The following is a 16466-nucleotide window of genomic DNA, read 5'->3' on the forward strand; positions in this document are numbered from 1 at the left end:
TAAACAGTCGTTACCCTATTCGGAAGCATTTTAAACAAAATCTTCTCAACATGTCGTCAGCTGAAAGTGGAGGATTTCCAGATGAACTTGACGAGTCTTTAGCAGTGGCTCAGGCGAGCTGTGCTCGAGAGTTTTCTCGTTTGTCTATTAGTATTTCAAGCTGCAGGTTGCTTAGGGGCTGTCCCTTAATGAATCCATGGAAAGCATCGATAAGTTCGGGAGATGTATCGATCTCTCGCGGGGATTGAATCCTGAGAAAATTGAGAGAATCTCTCACGTATCGCTCTCTGTAACTATCATAACATGCTGCACATTATGAGAGACTGTTATTGTATACTGCTACAACTTTGATCAGATTGGGGGGATAGTAGTGCATGATAAAACCCCTCTAAACTTGCTCCACGCCTGGGGCAAACTATTGCTATTTGAAGTTCGTGGATTGTTTATCGTGCCAGTAAAGAAAAACACCTATCCCCAACGGTAAACAAGCGAGAAATAGTAGTTGACGGAACATGTTGCAGAATGATGATTTTTACAGCACGAGTCGTAAATTTATCCTACGAGGCTTGCCGAGTAGGATAATTACGACGAGTGCTGTAAAAATCGAGTTCTGCAACGAGTTACGTACAACATTTTTTGCAATTTCATAGAAGACCACTTGAGGGTATCAGAAATAATATCGGAATGCATTCACCATCATTTTACAATTTCTGAAAAAAATGTTGTGTAATGATTCATTACGCAACTCAAAACAGTTGCGTAATGAGAAAGCGTTGCGTAATGAATCATTACAGCACTGGTTTCAGTTGCGTTATGACTATTCCCGCACTGCATACTTCAGTACAGGAAAGTAGGCCGTTTCATGACAGATTGGCGTGGTGAAAATCAGCCTATAGGCCTTTTCATGTGACAGGTCCGTCTATGCATTTGTTTACATCGGTGGAGGACCGGTGCTAACACGAGGCTGTCATTTCCATAGAAGAACTGTCAAAGTGCTTTCCGATCAGCTGATTTGGAACGTCATGTGAATAGGCCTATTACGATAAGAAATTGCAAAAAAATCTCGCTGCTTCCATTTATCAGACTGTGTGCGTTTGAAACGCAAATATCAAATGCGGGAACACCAAATGCGGTAAGATTTTTCACAAGGAAGGCGAAGTCAAAGTTTGGTTTTCTTTGCTAGGTTGGCGGTGACATGGCTCATGGTTGCTAAGTATCCTTTGATTGCTTTGTGTTACCGCATTTGAAGTCCAGTTAGCCAAGGTTTGCACGTCAAACGCAAACAGCAATACAATGACGATCGTGGACCGCAACAGATGGGAAGGGGTGGTAAAATGAACACCTTAAGGAAATCATCTTGTTTCTAATAGAAAAATAAGAAATTTATATGGTTCTATCGCACAACATCACAAATAGGGATGTTATCTATAGCAGCGACATGAATTCAGACTAAAATAGCTAAATGTTCACATATTTTCATCGCTATCAAAAAACGAAGCAAATGTTCATGTTCCGCTATCTGCGGACGTGCCTCCATTACCAACAAGCCCCACTATAACTTGTCTCCATCGGTTCAACGTCATACGGTTGATGATGGAGAATCATCAAAACGTGAAAGATGACGATATGGCAAAAAGGTACTTAGCGTATTGGAATAACCAAAACAAAACAAAGTGATCTAAATTAGTCTTGCAAAACAGTTTCTTTCTTAATTACTTACTAGTGAATTTGGATAATCGGTGAATTTATTAGTTACTAGCCGTATTAGACAGAAGGTAAAAGTGAATTTCTTAAACTAGATTCGAAATACTTAAAAGCAGTTAAACTTAAATATATTTGTAAATATCACAGATAGAATCACAGTTGGTGTAGGGAAAGTTGATCACAATTAGCTGTACCTTGGGAAGTATCTACAATTATTCAGGTAATAAGTTACATATCTTTGGAATATCAACTTACAAACAAAACTAAACTAACTATGTAGGAATCACAGACAAACGGAAACCGTACAATACCGATTTTCGGACCCTACGGAAACTACGAAGTAGGCACTAAACGTGAGTAAAAAAAATAATGAATTTAGTGAAATGATCAATAATTAATGTATTAAACGCATTATTGTATTCCAACAGGGAAAATTTAACGCACAAGCCGTAGCAATAAACGAATACAAATTATCTTCGGCGAGTCGTTTAAATTTTTGGAAAACCGTCTACCATATTGTTGCCGATTTTGGTAACAGTTCATTTTACCTGCACTATGTGGGTAAAATGAACAGCTATTGGTGGTAAAATGAACATCATGCAAAAAACGTGAGCAAAACAAATATTTCTGAAAACTTTCATTGCCTTTCCGAAAATACACCCATTAATGATTGTTACCCATGCAAAAAGAATTAAAAAGATATCAGATTTGACATCATATCATAACGATATTCACCTAACTGAAAAACCTCAAGTTTTCCGAGCTAAAAGTTACGTCAGTTCTAATTTTCAAATGTGGTTTTCTAAAATCTTAGTTTTCGTTGATATTTTTCCTTCAATTGACCTACGTATCAACTCGAACACCCCGATTTATGCTCTAAATCGTCCGTGCGTGATTAAAACTCATCGAAATTTGTTTTTCCTCGGTAAAAGGCATACTGTTCATTTTACCACCCCTTCCCCTAATTATTTTTTATTAAATTTCCGCCTGTACGGATATTCCATAATTGAACGCTTTTTGCTTGGCAACTGGAGCTTAAATCATTGTCCATCAACTGGGAAGCCAACTTTTGCGCAATCAATTATCCAAGTTTACAGTAAAAGTCTCCTCCTGCGTCAATACAGTGAGTTTTCCGAGATTTTTCAATGCACACCTTGCCTTCAGCTTCATACAAAAGGTACTTTCAGGAATATTACATGTAGCCACTGCCTTATGGATTGAGTGACCATTCCTGGTAAGATCGACAGCTTTTGTCATTTGCATGGACGTACGTACATGTATTTACATGCCATTCCGAATTGCTAGAAGTGCGCAAAAATTAAGACCCTCTTGTAAAAAATGGGTCCTAACATTGCGCATCGCTTTTTTCAAATGAAAATTCGAATGAATAAATTTTGAGCAAAAAAACTGGTATTGAAAATTTGTAAAATAATGATAGTTATTTTCCTCTTATAATATAAATTTGAATGTTTATACATGAATCAATCAGATACAATACCAAGCTTTCATTTGAAGTATAAATATCTCAGATCGGACTATTATTGCGAACGTGACAACCATTTATGACGAAAAAGAGCCAAAAAGGTTTGGTCAGGCCTGGTGTAGAGGTAACTGGTGTAGACTTAACACTTTTGTATGTTTTTTTAGGGGCTGAACCCAAACTGTAGACTTGTTTGGACAAATTCCCTCCTGATTATCCTGAAATATTGGAAAACTACTGTTCTAAAACGAATTCGACGTATAAGGTCTGCAATGGGAATTGGAAATCCTATAAGAGTATGGGAAACGTATTTAAACATGTTGCATCGTGTTTGACATTTGCTGTCTAGAGATATCTTCAACATAATTTGATTGTTAACGTGAATTCGTGCTGATTTTTCTTCTTCTGGCATTTTTTTTACAAAGCCGCACTAGTTTGCGGGTTTGCGTAAATTAAAAAAAAAATGTCCTTATTATCTGTACTGTCCAATGATGCGCGTATTTTGTTTCGTCGCATTTTCATAATTGTATAAATTTGTTCAACATTATATCAAAAATACCTGTTTCTTGTTCATTAAAGCTGTTATAATTGTCCTCATCAGATTCTAGCACTCGGTTTGGACTTTCCTTGGCCAATGTAATGTAAGAGAAACTCGCCACATCTGGAATCGACGGTGCTATTAGTTCTGCTACTTCACTGCTGCAACGTTTCTTTGTATTCCAGCCTACGAAAAGTGTCGCGTGATACGTTCATTCGCATTTCGGCCATTTTAGCTATATACATACCGATAGTTTTCAATTCACAAGAATTCATATTTAATCGCTCTAGACAACAAATCACTGCGCACTTTCATAAAATATGAAAATATGTCTGCACTGCTAAACTATTTACTGGATATTGCTAGTATTTTCTGTAGATTACCAGACCACTAACTAGACGAACACGAATTACACAGCAGGAATGGAAATTTTTCATTCGTACAATTTGAGCCAAAGAGCGTACCTAACACGGTTAAATATTACTACTCAAAACCGGAGTTAAATTTGGATCTTTTATCATAAACGCCCAAAACTATCATTTGGATTGAAGCACGGCTACAAAGTTGTTTCTAAAACCGAGAGTGTCATCTGTTGGCGAAAATAAATATTGACTTCGCAGCACCAAACCGTACTCGTGCCTGCTCATGGACAACATACTTTAGGGTCTGTCCCATTGGATGCCTATTTTTGGATGCATATTTTTACGCCGCAGCGGTATGTGCCGCACTTATCGTTTATCAGTCATTATATTAGTGTTAGTGATATCGATTATACTGTCAGTTTCAGATTCGACAGACGTCGCGATTCCAAAACAAAAAACAATTTTCTCGTTCAGAAGTCCCGCATAAATTTCAGTCAAAAGAGCAGACGACGCTAATTCAGAAAGATAAGCAAACGTCGCGATTTGGAAAATTAAATTGGAATCGAACTTAAATTTGACAGTTCGAAAATTATTTCCCCTCCGATTTCGATCTGTCAAAAATAAGTCTGCTTTCCGAGTAGACTTATTTTGACAGATGGAGAATTATTCAATATTGTTTACTACGAACGAGCCGCGTCCTTGGCCACATCACATAAGTAAGATTAAATTAAAAATATGCGAAAAGTTTTCACACCAAACTGTTTGTTTATTCCCTGCAGGAGACGTATCCGGAACAATCGATACAAATACGGTGCTATCTGGAGGATTTAGTGGTGTTTGATTATCGACAATTCCCACTGGAGTTTGCTCAGAATCCTACGCCCTTACAAACAGCTTTCGAAATTGGAAGTGCTGATATACAGTGACTCAAACTCATTTTCGTACGGGCCACTGTTTCGATATCAACTTGGTGTAAAACTATTAAATGATCTATGGACTTCGATTTATTTTATCAATAACGGAGGTCATCTATTGTTTGACAATCATAAGCTGTATTCATTGACTAAAATCTTTGGAATAATGAAAAAGTATTGAACTTGTGTCTAAAAATCACCCAATTCCATATTCGTACACCTAACATAAATCAAACATATAGCATTCAAAACTAATTTTTAATGAACTGAATGATTTCTCAAGTTCTTCATTGCAATGTATAGATAAGGGAGAGTATATTTGGACAATTTATAAGTGTACATATTTGAAACTTAAGTAAATTTAAGAAAAAATACCACTTTATCAATGTTTTTTGTAAAATAAATCCACTAAGTCGAACATAAATATATATTTTTTCAAGATAACTTCCTTAAGAATGACTACTGCGAATTCTGAACAAATTTCAAAAACCTATAATCAGTTTTAGAGTAGCTACGAGTGGATATTGGCATCTTATACTCTAGAATCTTGGTTAATATATCATTTATAACAAATCCAAAACCAAACGATTTAGTTAATTTCTATCAGTTTGGCTCTTAAATGCATATACATATTCCATACACGCAGCGAAAACATTTTTAATATCAACAAAAATCTGTATCATTTCAACCATTTTTCTGTATTATTTGCCGGCTTATAATATCCTTTCATTGTTTTAATAACTATAAGCAGTTCAGTTTAAAAATATTAATTGTTGAATTTGACAGCTGGGTCCAATGCGGTTCAACAAAATTAATTTTTGATTCAATATTTTTTTCTTTCGAAATAACAATATTTTTGCTTTAAAATAAAACATAACATTTTTAAAATAAATCACACTTGGTTTTTAATTTGAAAATGTTTTTATTAGAAATAAATAAAGATTTTATTGATCCCAGATCTGCTCCCCCTCCACCCCGCTAAATTTTATTTTGCTCTTATTTTGAAATTAAGAAAAACGATCATAACTTCTAACACCGTATATTTTAAAATTCAGTGGGTGATACATTTTGTCGGATCTTGAGAGAAACGGTGTTTGGCTGTATTTTCGTATGATGGCTTGTGCCTCCGACGAGTTTTTTCAGCAAATAGGTGGCCGTGCATGAATCCCACGTGATCCTTGGTTCAGAAGGCTTTACAATGGTATTTTGCACCGAAGCAGAGCTGCTGCCACTTGCTGGAATTTTTTGGACTTTTGGTAGCCCCTAAAAATAGTTTTATGTCAACAAAAATAATTAAAGATTGAAAATGGCATAAGTACCTGCGCTGTTCTCCAAATATCCAATGTATGAATGAATTTGGTCCACTCCGCAAGCGACGGGGGTAGAATCAGCAGCTCGATTTCTTGCCGCTGAATCACTTTTAGCGTTTCAATCGTGTAAGAATTAACTGCAATCACGAAAAAAGGCTGATGAGAATTGAAATTCTATAAAAGAATGGTTAAAACTTACCAAGAAGGGCTTCAATAATAGCTTCAGTAATTCTAAAACTGTTGAGCAATTCTATCAGCTCGACTTCCTCCACGGATATTTTTTTCCACATCGAGTTCTTCGATGAGCTCTTCCGCGTCAGCCATTTTTTCTTACACTCCGTTTACAGCGCGAAATAAAATGGCGGGCCACACACTGCCTTACACACTGAGTTAAATTTTCGTTTCAAATAACAATAAAAGTAACTGAAACAAATAACTCTATGATTTGAAATAAAGATTTGATTTTGTTGTTTCAACAAAAATCAAATTGAAAATGCTGCCAGCAAATCCAACAATATTTTTATTTGTTTTGATAAAAGTCATTGCTGTTTCAGCACAATTTGTTGATTTACAACAAACTGAAAAAGCTTATTGAAAACAACAAGAATAATTATTGTTTTGAATCGTTGTTAGTTCTCTGCGTGTAGTGAATGTTCGTATCAAAACATTGCTAATTTTTTATTTTATTTTTTATATTTCACTACCAAACATTAATAAGGTACCGCGGGGCAAGTGGGTAAATGGGGTAAGTGAAAATAATTGGTATATTTTACTGACTATGAGCCTATGCATGCCATAAAACGTTTGACTTTTACTGTGCGCCCTGTTTTCAAGTTGCCCGTGAGAGAGAGCGAGACAGCACCAACACACGGCGCACAGTAAATGTCAAAAGAACAAAAGAATTTATGACGCGTACAGAGGCTCATGTGAATTAACGTTTTAGAATCATGCGTAAACCTTTGAGGTACCGCGGGGCAAGTGGGTAAATGGGGTAAGTGAAAATAATTGGTATATTTTACTGACTATGTGAATTAACGTTTTAGAATCATGCGTAAACCTTTGATGCCATTGAGAACATTACGATAGGTAAGAGATTTCTGAGATTTTTCAGCTATTATTGCATAATAGAGCGAAATATTGTTAACCTGTCAACTATAACTCCGTAGCTATTTGGCGGCGTGCAAAAAAATTGAGGAAAATATTTTTCTGTACCATTTCTAGGTTGTCCCCTCTGGCAGTTTTAAAACCGCAATTAAAAAAGTTTTAGAATTAATTCGACATAGACCTAAAAATAACTAAATTGAAACACTGGCAATTTTCTAATCACGTGGGAAATGAAAAAATTTCTCATCAGATTGAATTTGTGTTTTCTCTTTAGGTAGCTATAATTATACAAGGCTCACAATTATTATAGAACAACAGAACGTGCTGATAATTCAAGAAACACTATACTCAAAGCGTTAAATGCTATTACCATGGCCAAATCATGGAACTTCTCTAATAAAAGGTTGCCAACGTTCCAATATAAGAGAACGCACGGAAATCTTGAGGAATGTCTATGTAAAGCTAGATCAAAACATAAAAAATGGGGTATGTTGGCATATAATTTACTTTGGGTCGACATGCAGAGAAGTAATTCTGGCAGCACTGCACATTCGGTGTGGTGTTCGCGCTCAAAATAAAAACATTGTTCTGTCTGTTTTCAAAGTTGAAATAAAGCACACGCGTTTTTTCTTTCGTTGATCGTATATTTCGTCGTAGTAAGTTAGCTAGTTCCGAAAATCCTTTTGCTTCCACCTGGTCAAAAGGTTATTGGCCCAGGCACTGTCGGAATCTAGCTCGGTTCGCGGAAATATCGCGTCGGTCCGTCGGAAGTTGCCGGAAAATGTCGGAGCAAGTGACGCTTGAAAAACTGGGGGATCATAACTGGCCCCTATGAAAGTACAAGGTTATGTTGGTGCTCGGCGAAAAAGGCTTAGCGGACATCGTGAAGGCGGATATTCCGGGTGTTCCTTCGAAGGATTGGCTGTCGCGGGATGGAATCGCCCAATCAGTCATCGGTCTGGCACTGGAAGACTCCCAGTTGTGCCACGTCATGGAGAAATCTACTGCTAAGGAGATGTGGGAATCCCTCCAGCAGTATCACGAGCGAAAGTCGATGTCAGGAAAAGTTTACCTGCTCCGTCGGCTGATTTCGTTGTGTTTGCCGGACAAAGGCAACATGGCTGACCATCTGTCGCAGATCACCATGCTCGTCAACCGGCTTGTTGGGATAGGTGAAAAGCTGTCGGATCACTGGTTGATTGCCATCATTTTATCGAGCCTTCCGGAATCTTATAACGTGCTCGTTATGTCCTTGGAATCGCGACCAGAGGAAGATTTGACATTGGACTTCGTCAAGGGGCGTTTGTTGGAGGAATGGAGACGCCGATGTGAACATGGACAGCACCCATCGGTTTCCGAAGAATCCGTGTTGCAAGCAGCTAAAACACCAGCCAAAACGAAATTCAAGTGCCATTATTGCGGTAAGGAAGGCCATTATAAGCGGGATTGCCCGAAGTTCAAGCAAGACCAGCAGCGGAAGCAAAACACTGGTTCCGGGATGCAAGATGGCAGCGATCGGGATTCAGGCTGGGATGGTTCCAGCGGAAGAGCGCAGAAGGTAAACAAAGCGGAGTCGGATGGACAAGTTTGTTTCGGTGTGCGTTCGAATGCGGCTGATGATGTTTGGTTCCTCGATTCCGGCTGCACGTTCCATATGACCGGGGACATTTCGAAGCTGGACGTCATTGATTCTTCGCATCGGGAGCAAATATGCCTGGCGGATGGGAATAAGGTTTTCTCGGAAGGCATCGGCGACAGACAACTTCAAGCGGACAACGGGAGAGGTGGTTCCGTTGATTTGAAGTTACAGAAGGTTTTACACGTACCAGTTTTGACGAATAACCTGCTATCCGTCAGCAAGATTGCTGATGAAGGGTACAAGGTGGTATTTGACCGGAATGGCTGCCGAATCAAGAAGAACGAGGATATAGTCGTCGCTGAAGTTCGGAATGGGAACCTGTATCAGCTTAAGCTTCGAGGTGAACATTCGCTGCAAGCAACTGCACGCCATCGGGATGATTGCCAACATTTGTGGCACCGCCGTTTGGGGCACCGCCATCCCGACGACATTAGCAAGATCGTTCGCAACGAACTGGGAAGTGGTCTCAAGCTCGTCGACTGTGGGATTCGGTCGGTCTGTTCGACCTGTTGCCAAGGAAAGTTGTCATGCCTACCCTTTCCGAAGCAATCGGAGTCGAAAACGAAGGAAATACTGGATCTAGTCCATACGGATTTGTGTGGCCAGATGGAGGTTCCGACGCCAGGCGGCAATCATTACATCATGACCGTCATTGATGATTGCAGCCGTTTCTGCGTTGTGTACCTGTTGCAGCGGAAATCACAGGCAGCAGAAAAGATCCAGGAATACATTGATATGGTCCGCACACAGTTCGGGAAGGTTCCGAAGGTCATCCGAAGTGACGGCGGTGGTGAATACACAGGTGAGTCAATGAAGGCGGTGCTCCGGAGGAACGGTGTCGTCTAGCAGCTGACTGCACCTTACTGCCCGCAGCAAAATGGGAAAGCAGAGAGAAAGAACCGTTCGCTCATTGAGATGACGCGCTGCTTACTCTCTGAGGCTGGCTTGGATCAAAAATATTGGGGCGAAGCGGTATGTACGGCCAACTATATCCTGAACCGCGTACCAGCTTCGGCCACTGGAAGGACGCCCTGTGAGCTGTGGCACGGAGACAAGCCGAACTACAGTCACATGAAGGTGTTTGGCTCTCCGGCCTTCGTTCACGTGCCGAAAGAGCGAAGGAAGAAGTTGGACCAAAAGAGCGTTCGAATGATTTTCGTCGGCTATGCTGAAGGGAGGAAAGCGTACCGCTTCCTCAACCCCGACACAAACACTGTGGTAATTAGTCGGGACGCAAGATTCGTTGAAGAGCTAGTAGGTAACGAAACCATCAGAGAGGTGCTACGCAGAAAGGATGTCAAGATCGATCCGGCTGTAGTCGTGAACGTGGATGAAGCGGACTCAGTGCACAGCGAAGAAGATCGAGAAGAAGAATATCGATTCAGTGCATCGGATGAAGAGTTTCTTTCGGTGGAGCAAGGAAGCGAGGAGTCTGAGTTCGAAGGATTTCCGGAGGATGAAATTCGGCGCCGTTCTCACAGGCGTAACAAGGGGAAGCCACCGACACGTCTAATTGAGGAGATCAACGCTGTTAGCACGCAGGAGGAGTTCGAGCCGGCGTCGTATCAGGAAGCAGTGAATTGTCCACAGAAGAAGATCTGGTTGAAAGCTATGCACGAAGAACTCGCATCGCACCGTGAGCTTGGATCATGGTCGCTGGTGGAGCTGCCGCCGCAGAAGAAAACCATTGGCAGCAAATGGGTGTATTCCATCAAGCGGAACGAGAAGGGCGACGTCGTTAGGTACAAAGCGCGCCTAGTGGCGCAGGGTTGTGGTCAGAAACCCGGCGTCGACTTCGAGGAGGTTTATGCGCCCGTAGCCAAACAGGCCACGTTAAGAGCCTTGTTGGCTGTGGCTAGCCAACGGAAAATGCATCTCAAGCACTTGGACGTCCGGGCTGCATACCTTCACGGCGACCTCGCCGAAGAAGTTTTCATGCGGCAGCCCCCGGGGTTCGCTGCACCAGGTCGAGAACGAATGGTGTGTCGTCTTCATAAAAGCGTATATGGCCTCCGACAATCCGCTAGATGTTGGAACAGCCGGTTCGACGACGTGCTCAAGAAGATAGGGTTCAAGCAGAGCTCGGCTGACCCCTGTCTGTACACATCGGAGATCAAAGGTAAGAAGATTTATGTTCTGATTTATGTTGACGACGTCGTTGTTGGATGCGAGGATGAAAGCCTGATCGACCGAGTGTACGCCGAGTTGAAGAAGTACTTCGACATAACTTCGCTGGGGAATTTGAAATACTTTCTTGGACTGGAGGTGAACCGTGTTGCCGGGAATTACAGTGTCTGCCTGGCGGGATACATTCAGCGAACTGCACAGAAATTCGGACTGGGTGATTGTAAGTCGGCGCGCACGCCAATGGAAGAAAACTATGCTCGTGGCGAGATCGAAAGCCCATTGTTGAAGGATTCATCTGTTTATCGGAGCCTGGTCGGGTCACTCCTGTACATCGCTGTTCATGCTAGGCCCGATATAGCTCATGCGACATCAGTACTCGGCCGCAAAGTCAACCAACCATCTGAGGCTGACTGGGTGGCTGCAAAACGGGTTGTTCGATATTTGCGAGGTACCCTAAACAAGAAGCTCTCTTTCAACGGATCATCTATGGAGTTAATGGGCTTTGCTGACGCGGACTGGGCGGGTGACTGTCAGTCGAGGAAGTCGACGTCCGGTTATGTTTTCAAGATAGGAGGAGCTGCCATTTCGTGGCGGAGCGCCAAGCAAAGTTCAGTATCCCTTTCATCGATGGAGTCTGAATACATCTCACTCTGTGATGCGGCTCAAGAAACGATTTGGCTAAGGCGTATTCTGGAAGACATCGGGGTGAAGCAAAAGGGACCTACAACCATCTTTGAAGATAATCAAGCATGTCTTGCGTTTGTCAGGTCCGAGCGAACGACGAAACGGTCTAAGCATATTGAGACCAAGGAGATGTTTGTCCAGGATCTCTACAGGAAAGGTGATATCAAGCTGGAGTATCTGTGCTCTGAAGACATGATTGCCGACGCTCTGACGAAATCTCTCGGAACGGTCAAGGTCAACAAGTTTGCGGAGAAGATGGGATTGAACTGAAACCAGCGTCGACCAATTTAAATTAAGGAGGAGTGTTGGCATATAATTTACTTTGGGTCGACATGCAGAGAAGTAATTCTGGCAGCACTGCACATTCGGTGTGGTGTTCGCGCTCAAAATAAAAACATTGTTCTGTCTGTTTTCAAAGTTGAAATAAAGCACACGCGTTTTTTCTTTCGTTGATCGTATATTTCGTCGTAGTAAGTTAGCTAGTTCCGAAAATCCTTTTGCTTCCACCTGGCCAAAAGGGTATAGGTGTATCCACATAAAAAAAAGTTTCTAAATGCTTTATTGAAGGATTCCGTTTGATTTCTCTTGAAGAGTTATTCGACGTCATATCCGATTTTCTTAAAAACAAAAACCGGGCGGTGGAAATTCTACAGATCAGAAATGCAATTGCTGTCCCACGATGTAAGAACTAACATTGGAAATGTTGCAGTTATAATGTCGATTCATTTCAACAAACATAATTGAACAGAAGAAAATTCAACAAATGTTAAAGGTAATAGAAATCGTGAATGTAACTGTTAGTTTTTGAATTTATTATTATTCAAAACGATAAACTTTTCACGTGCCCCACCTGTGGGGCAAGTGAAAAGTGAAGAGACGTTTTTCAAAAACTTTTTCTGTGCTTTTACTTTTACTTTACTTTTTCTTTTTTCTTTAATTTTACATAAAAATCAATTTCAGTATACTGCTCATATTTGGTGGGAGTCAAGCTAAAAAATATATACGACCTCATTTGTTTTAATTTAAGGTCTCTAGAATTTGAAAATTCCCAACTATGCGAAATCCATTACCCACTTGCCCTACGGTACCTTATAGAGTTTGATAGAATAAATATTATTGCTGTAACCGCAACACATACGTTATTTGAAATGATGAAAACAACAGGATATGGTCTAGTAAAAGTATATTGATCCTCTCTGCTCATGCAAGTTATTATGTGTTTTTATTATAAAACCAATAAACTATAGAATGGGGCCCTATTTTGAGTATAATCTGAATATGAATTTGAAGATAACTGAATACTGAGATAACATCAATTATTTGGAGGTATGTACAGCGTAGTGTAGGGTATTTTGTTGTAAAATAAAGTTCGTAATTCAAATTCTTTTTACAGAAACGTTCAAAATTAACCTTTAATTGCTGTTTAGAACGAAAATTAGGTACACATTGATTGAAAATAATATCATATATGATAAAAAGTTGTTTGTATTATTTTTGCTATCTGTTATTGAAAATAAGGGTGTCCACATTTTCGAAGCTATAGGGTTGATTCACAAATTTCATAACGCCAAAAATAGTCATTTTCAACACCCACCCGAGGGGGTTGTATGAATGTTTTCCGAATTTTGTATGACTTGTAACATCTTGAAGACACCCACTTACCCTCATCAGCGTTATGAAATATGTGAAAGGACCCATATGAAGGTAGGACGACAACAAGTAACCACAAGCAATAAGGTATTATCGTATTTTAACTTTAATTCAACGAGAGCAATGCATCATTGCTTTTATTCCGCAATATGCGTGCAATAATGCTTTAATTCGATTTTATGAATGCAATGTAGCATTGCTTTATTGTAGCAATGAAATGTGCATTAATGGGTGATATACGGTCACCGCTCAATGCTTCATTGCATCATCTTACTCAATGCTTCATCGCAAGAAAAACGGGAAGACTTCAATGCAGTATTTATCGTCGATCTTTCTTTCACTCCCACAAGAAATCTGGTTGAAATTCGTAGATCTGTCTTTTGAGAAACCAGAATTTGAAATCAAAAAAAATGTTGCATCACCCTGCAATTCAACCAAAAACCTTACGATTGATAGGCCCATGCGTACACCACACACCTATCACCAACTCAATGTGACAAGATGCTAAAACGATACATAAAGCGTGAAGATGAGCAACCGTTTTAGCCCCACACAATGAAAACAAAACAAAATCTCAACAGCAAAAGAGCGTTCACCAACTTATTGCGCACTTCACCCCCAATTGAACTATGACAAACTATGGTGCACGCTTGCAACGGATCATCTAAACGTATTTGGTGCACTTTTTCCTTGAACCGCAAGGAATAAGTGCACTAAAAACATTATCATGATTCGACGTATCCCTACTACACACTTTGAGGGAGCTTACACACTTGTGATGGGTTAACTTCACGCAGCGAAAACATTTTTAATATCAACAAAAATCTGTATCATTTCAACCATTTTTCTGTATTATTTGCCGGCTTATAATATCCTTTCATTGTTTTAATAACTATAAGCAGTTCAGTTTAAAAATATTAATTGTTGAATTTGACAGCTGGGTCCAATGCGGTTCAACAAAATTAATTTTTGATTCAATATTTTTTTCTTTCGAAATAACAATATTTTTGCTTTAAAATAAAACATAACATTTTTAAAATAAATCACACTTGGTTTTTAATTTGAAAATGTTTTTATTAGAAATAAATAAAGATTTTATTGATCCCAGATCTGCTCCCCCTCCACCCCGCTAAATTTTATTTTGCTCTTATTTTGAAATTAAGAAAAACGATCATAACTTCTAACACCGTATATTTTAAAATTCAGTGGGTGATACATTTTGTCGGATCTTGAGAGAAACGGTGTTTGGCTGTATTTTCGTATGATGGCTTGTGCCTCCGACGAGTTTTTCAGCAAATAGGTGGCCGTGCATGAATCCCACGTGATCCTTGGTTCAGAAGGCTTTACAATGGTATTTTGCACCGAAGCAGAGCTGCTGCCACTTGCTGGAATTTTTTGGACTTTTGGTAGCCCCTAAAAATAGTTTTATGTCAACAAAAATAATTAAAGATTGAAAATGGCATAAGTACCTGCGCTGTTCTCCAAATATCCAATGTATGAATGAATTTGGTCCACTCCGCAAGCGACGGGGGTAGAATCAGCAGCTCGATTTCTTGCCGCTGAATCACTTTTAGCGTTTCAATCGTGTAAGAATTAACTGCAATCACGAAAAAAGGCTGATGAGAATTGAAATTCTATAAAAGAATGGTTAAAACTTACCAAGAAGGGCTTCAATAATAGCTTCAGTAATTCTAAAACTGTTGAGCAATTCTATCAGCTCGACTTCCTCCACGGATATTTTTTTCCACATCGAGTTCTTCGATGAGCTCTTCCGCGTCAGCCATTTTTTCTTACACTCCGTTTACAGCGCGAAATAAAATGGCGGGCCACACACTGCCTTACACACTGAGTTAAATTTTCGTTTCAAATAACAATAAAAGTAACTGAAACAAATAACTCTATGATTTGAAATAAAGATTTGATTTTGTTGTTTCAACAAAAATCAAATTGAAAATGCTGCCAGCAAATCCAACAATATTTTTATTTGTTTTGATAAAAGTCATTGCTGTTTCAGCACAATTTGTTGATTTACAACAAACTGAAAAAGCTTATTGAAAACAACAAGAATAATTATTGTTTTGAATCGTTGTTAGTTCTCTGCGTGTTGGAGTGAAATCGACAGTATTTGCCACCGGCAACGAAAGGGCGCTGCTTGAAGTTGCACAATTTCCCGGTCAAAACATGCAGCATCCATGGTCCGGAGGATAGGCGCGGCGAGTCATCGAAAACATCTCACTTAATTTGGGTTCGAATCCCACCAGTCACACAAAAAAAAAACAGACAAACAACTTCGTAAGCAACACTGACCTTACATCCAACGAACAAAAAAATATACAATAATATTTTTGTGTTTCTATTTTTGATCTAAAATAATGGTGCATTAAATACACTTTGGCTAAAGCTTTTATACGGTACAGACAGTAACTATACTTTAGCAATTGCCAACATAGAGCTAGGAAATGTAGCTGTATTTACACTTTAATAGCGCCCTTTTCCACTTTAATACTGCATTAATGAGACATGTAATGCAGTATGACTTTACATGCCATATTTTATAGTAGCATATAAAGTGATATTGATGCAACTACAGTGACTCAATTTCATTTTCGTACGGGGCACTGTTTTCTTGAACTTGATATAAGTTGGTATAAAACTATTAAATGGTGCATGGACTTCGATATACTTTATCAATTATGAAGGTTACAGGTGTCATTTATTGTTTGGCAATGACAAACTGTATTCATTTGCTTAAATCTTTGGAATAATGGAAAAGTATTGAGTTTGTGTCTATAATTGACTCAATTCCATATTCGTACACCTAACAAAAAAGAAATATACAACATTCAAAACTAATTTTAAATGGACTAGATGATTGCTTAAGTTTTTCGTTGTATTGTTCAGATGTAGTAGAGTATATTTGGAAAATTTATAAGCGGACATATTTGAAACTTAAG

The 16466-nt window shown here is 39.3% G+C and overlaps 1 protein-coding gene and 3 long non-coding RNA genes across 8 annotated transcripts in view; 1 reads left to right on the forward strand and 3 right to left on the reverse strand.

Annotated features, from left to right (window-relative positions):
* LOC5577889 (E3 ubiquitin-protein ligase Mdm2) overlaps positions 1-4204 on the reverse strand; it is an 87584-nt gene extending 83380 nt beyond the window's left edge. Inside the window, exons 1-2 of one of the 3 annotated variants that reach the window (XM_001663539.2) lie at positions 3970-4204; positions 3744-3908 (exon numbers count right to left, since the gene is read on the reverse strand). In XM_001663539.2, coding sequence (XP_001663589.2) covers positions 3744-3908; positions 3970-3997 — 193 coding nt within the window. In that variant the 5' untranslated portion in view covers positions 3998-4204. Of the gene's footprint in view, positions 1-3743; positions 3909-3969 lie in introns of those variants that run through there. The other 2 variants (XM_001663540.2, XM_021851542.1) reach the window with 2 other exon arrangements.
* A 207-nt stretch (positions 4205-4411) lies between these two features.
* LOC110678542 lies at positions 4412-5219 on the forward strand. 3 transcript variants are annotated; one of them, XR_002501720.1, is made up of 3 exons: positions 4412-4437; positions 4504-4800; positions 4864-5219. It is a non-coding gene; the product is annotated as an uncharacterized LOC110678542 (long non-coding RNA). The 3 variants fall into 3 exon arrangements; XR_002501722.1 differs by having other exon boundaries at positions 4510-4800; XR_002501719.1 differs by lacking the exon at positions 4412-4437 and having other exon boundaries at positions 4491-4800.
* Positions 5220-5566: 347 nt separating this feature from the next.
* On the reverse strand, positions 5567-7030 carry LOC110678547. The gene is made up of 2 exons (XR_002501724.1): positions 6318-7030; positions 5567-6261 (listed from the first exon to the last, which is right to left on the reverse strand). It is a non-coding gene; the product is annotated as an uncharacterized LOC110678547 (long non-coding RNA).
* Positions 7031-14306: 7276 nt separating this feature from the next.
* LOC110678549 lies at positions 14307-15903 on the reverse strand. Its single transcript, XR_002501725.1, has 2 exons — positions 14982-15903; positions 14307-14925 (listed from the first exon to the last, which is right to left on the reverse strand). It is a non-coding gene; the product is annotated as an uncharacterized LOC110678549 (long non-coding RNA).
* Between the last annotated feature and the right edge of the window lie 563 nt (positions 15904-16466).

The sequence above is a fragment of the Aedes aegypti genome, chromosome 1 (assembly GCF_002204515.2).
Source record: "Aedes aegypti strain LVP_AGWG chromosome 1, AaegL5.0 Primary Assembly, whole genome shotgun sequence".
Lineage (NCBI taxonomy): Eukaryota > Metazoa > Arthropoda > Insecta > Diptera > Culicidae > Aedes > Aedes aegypti.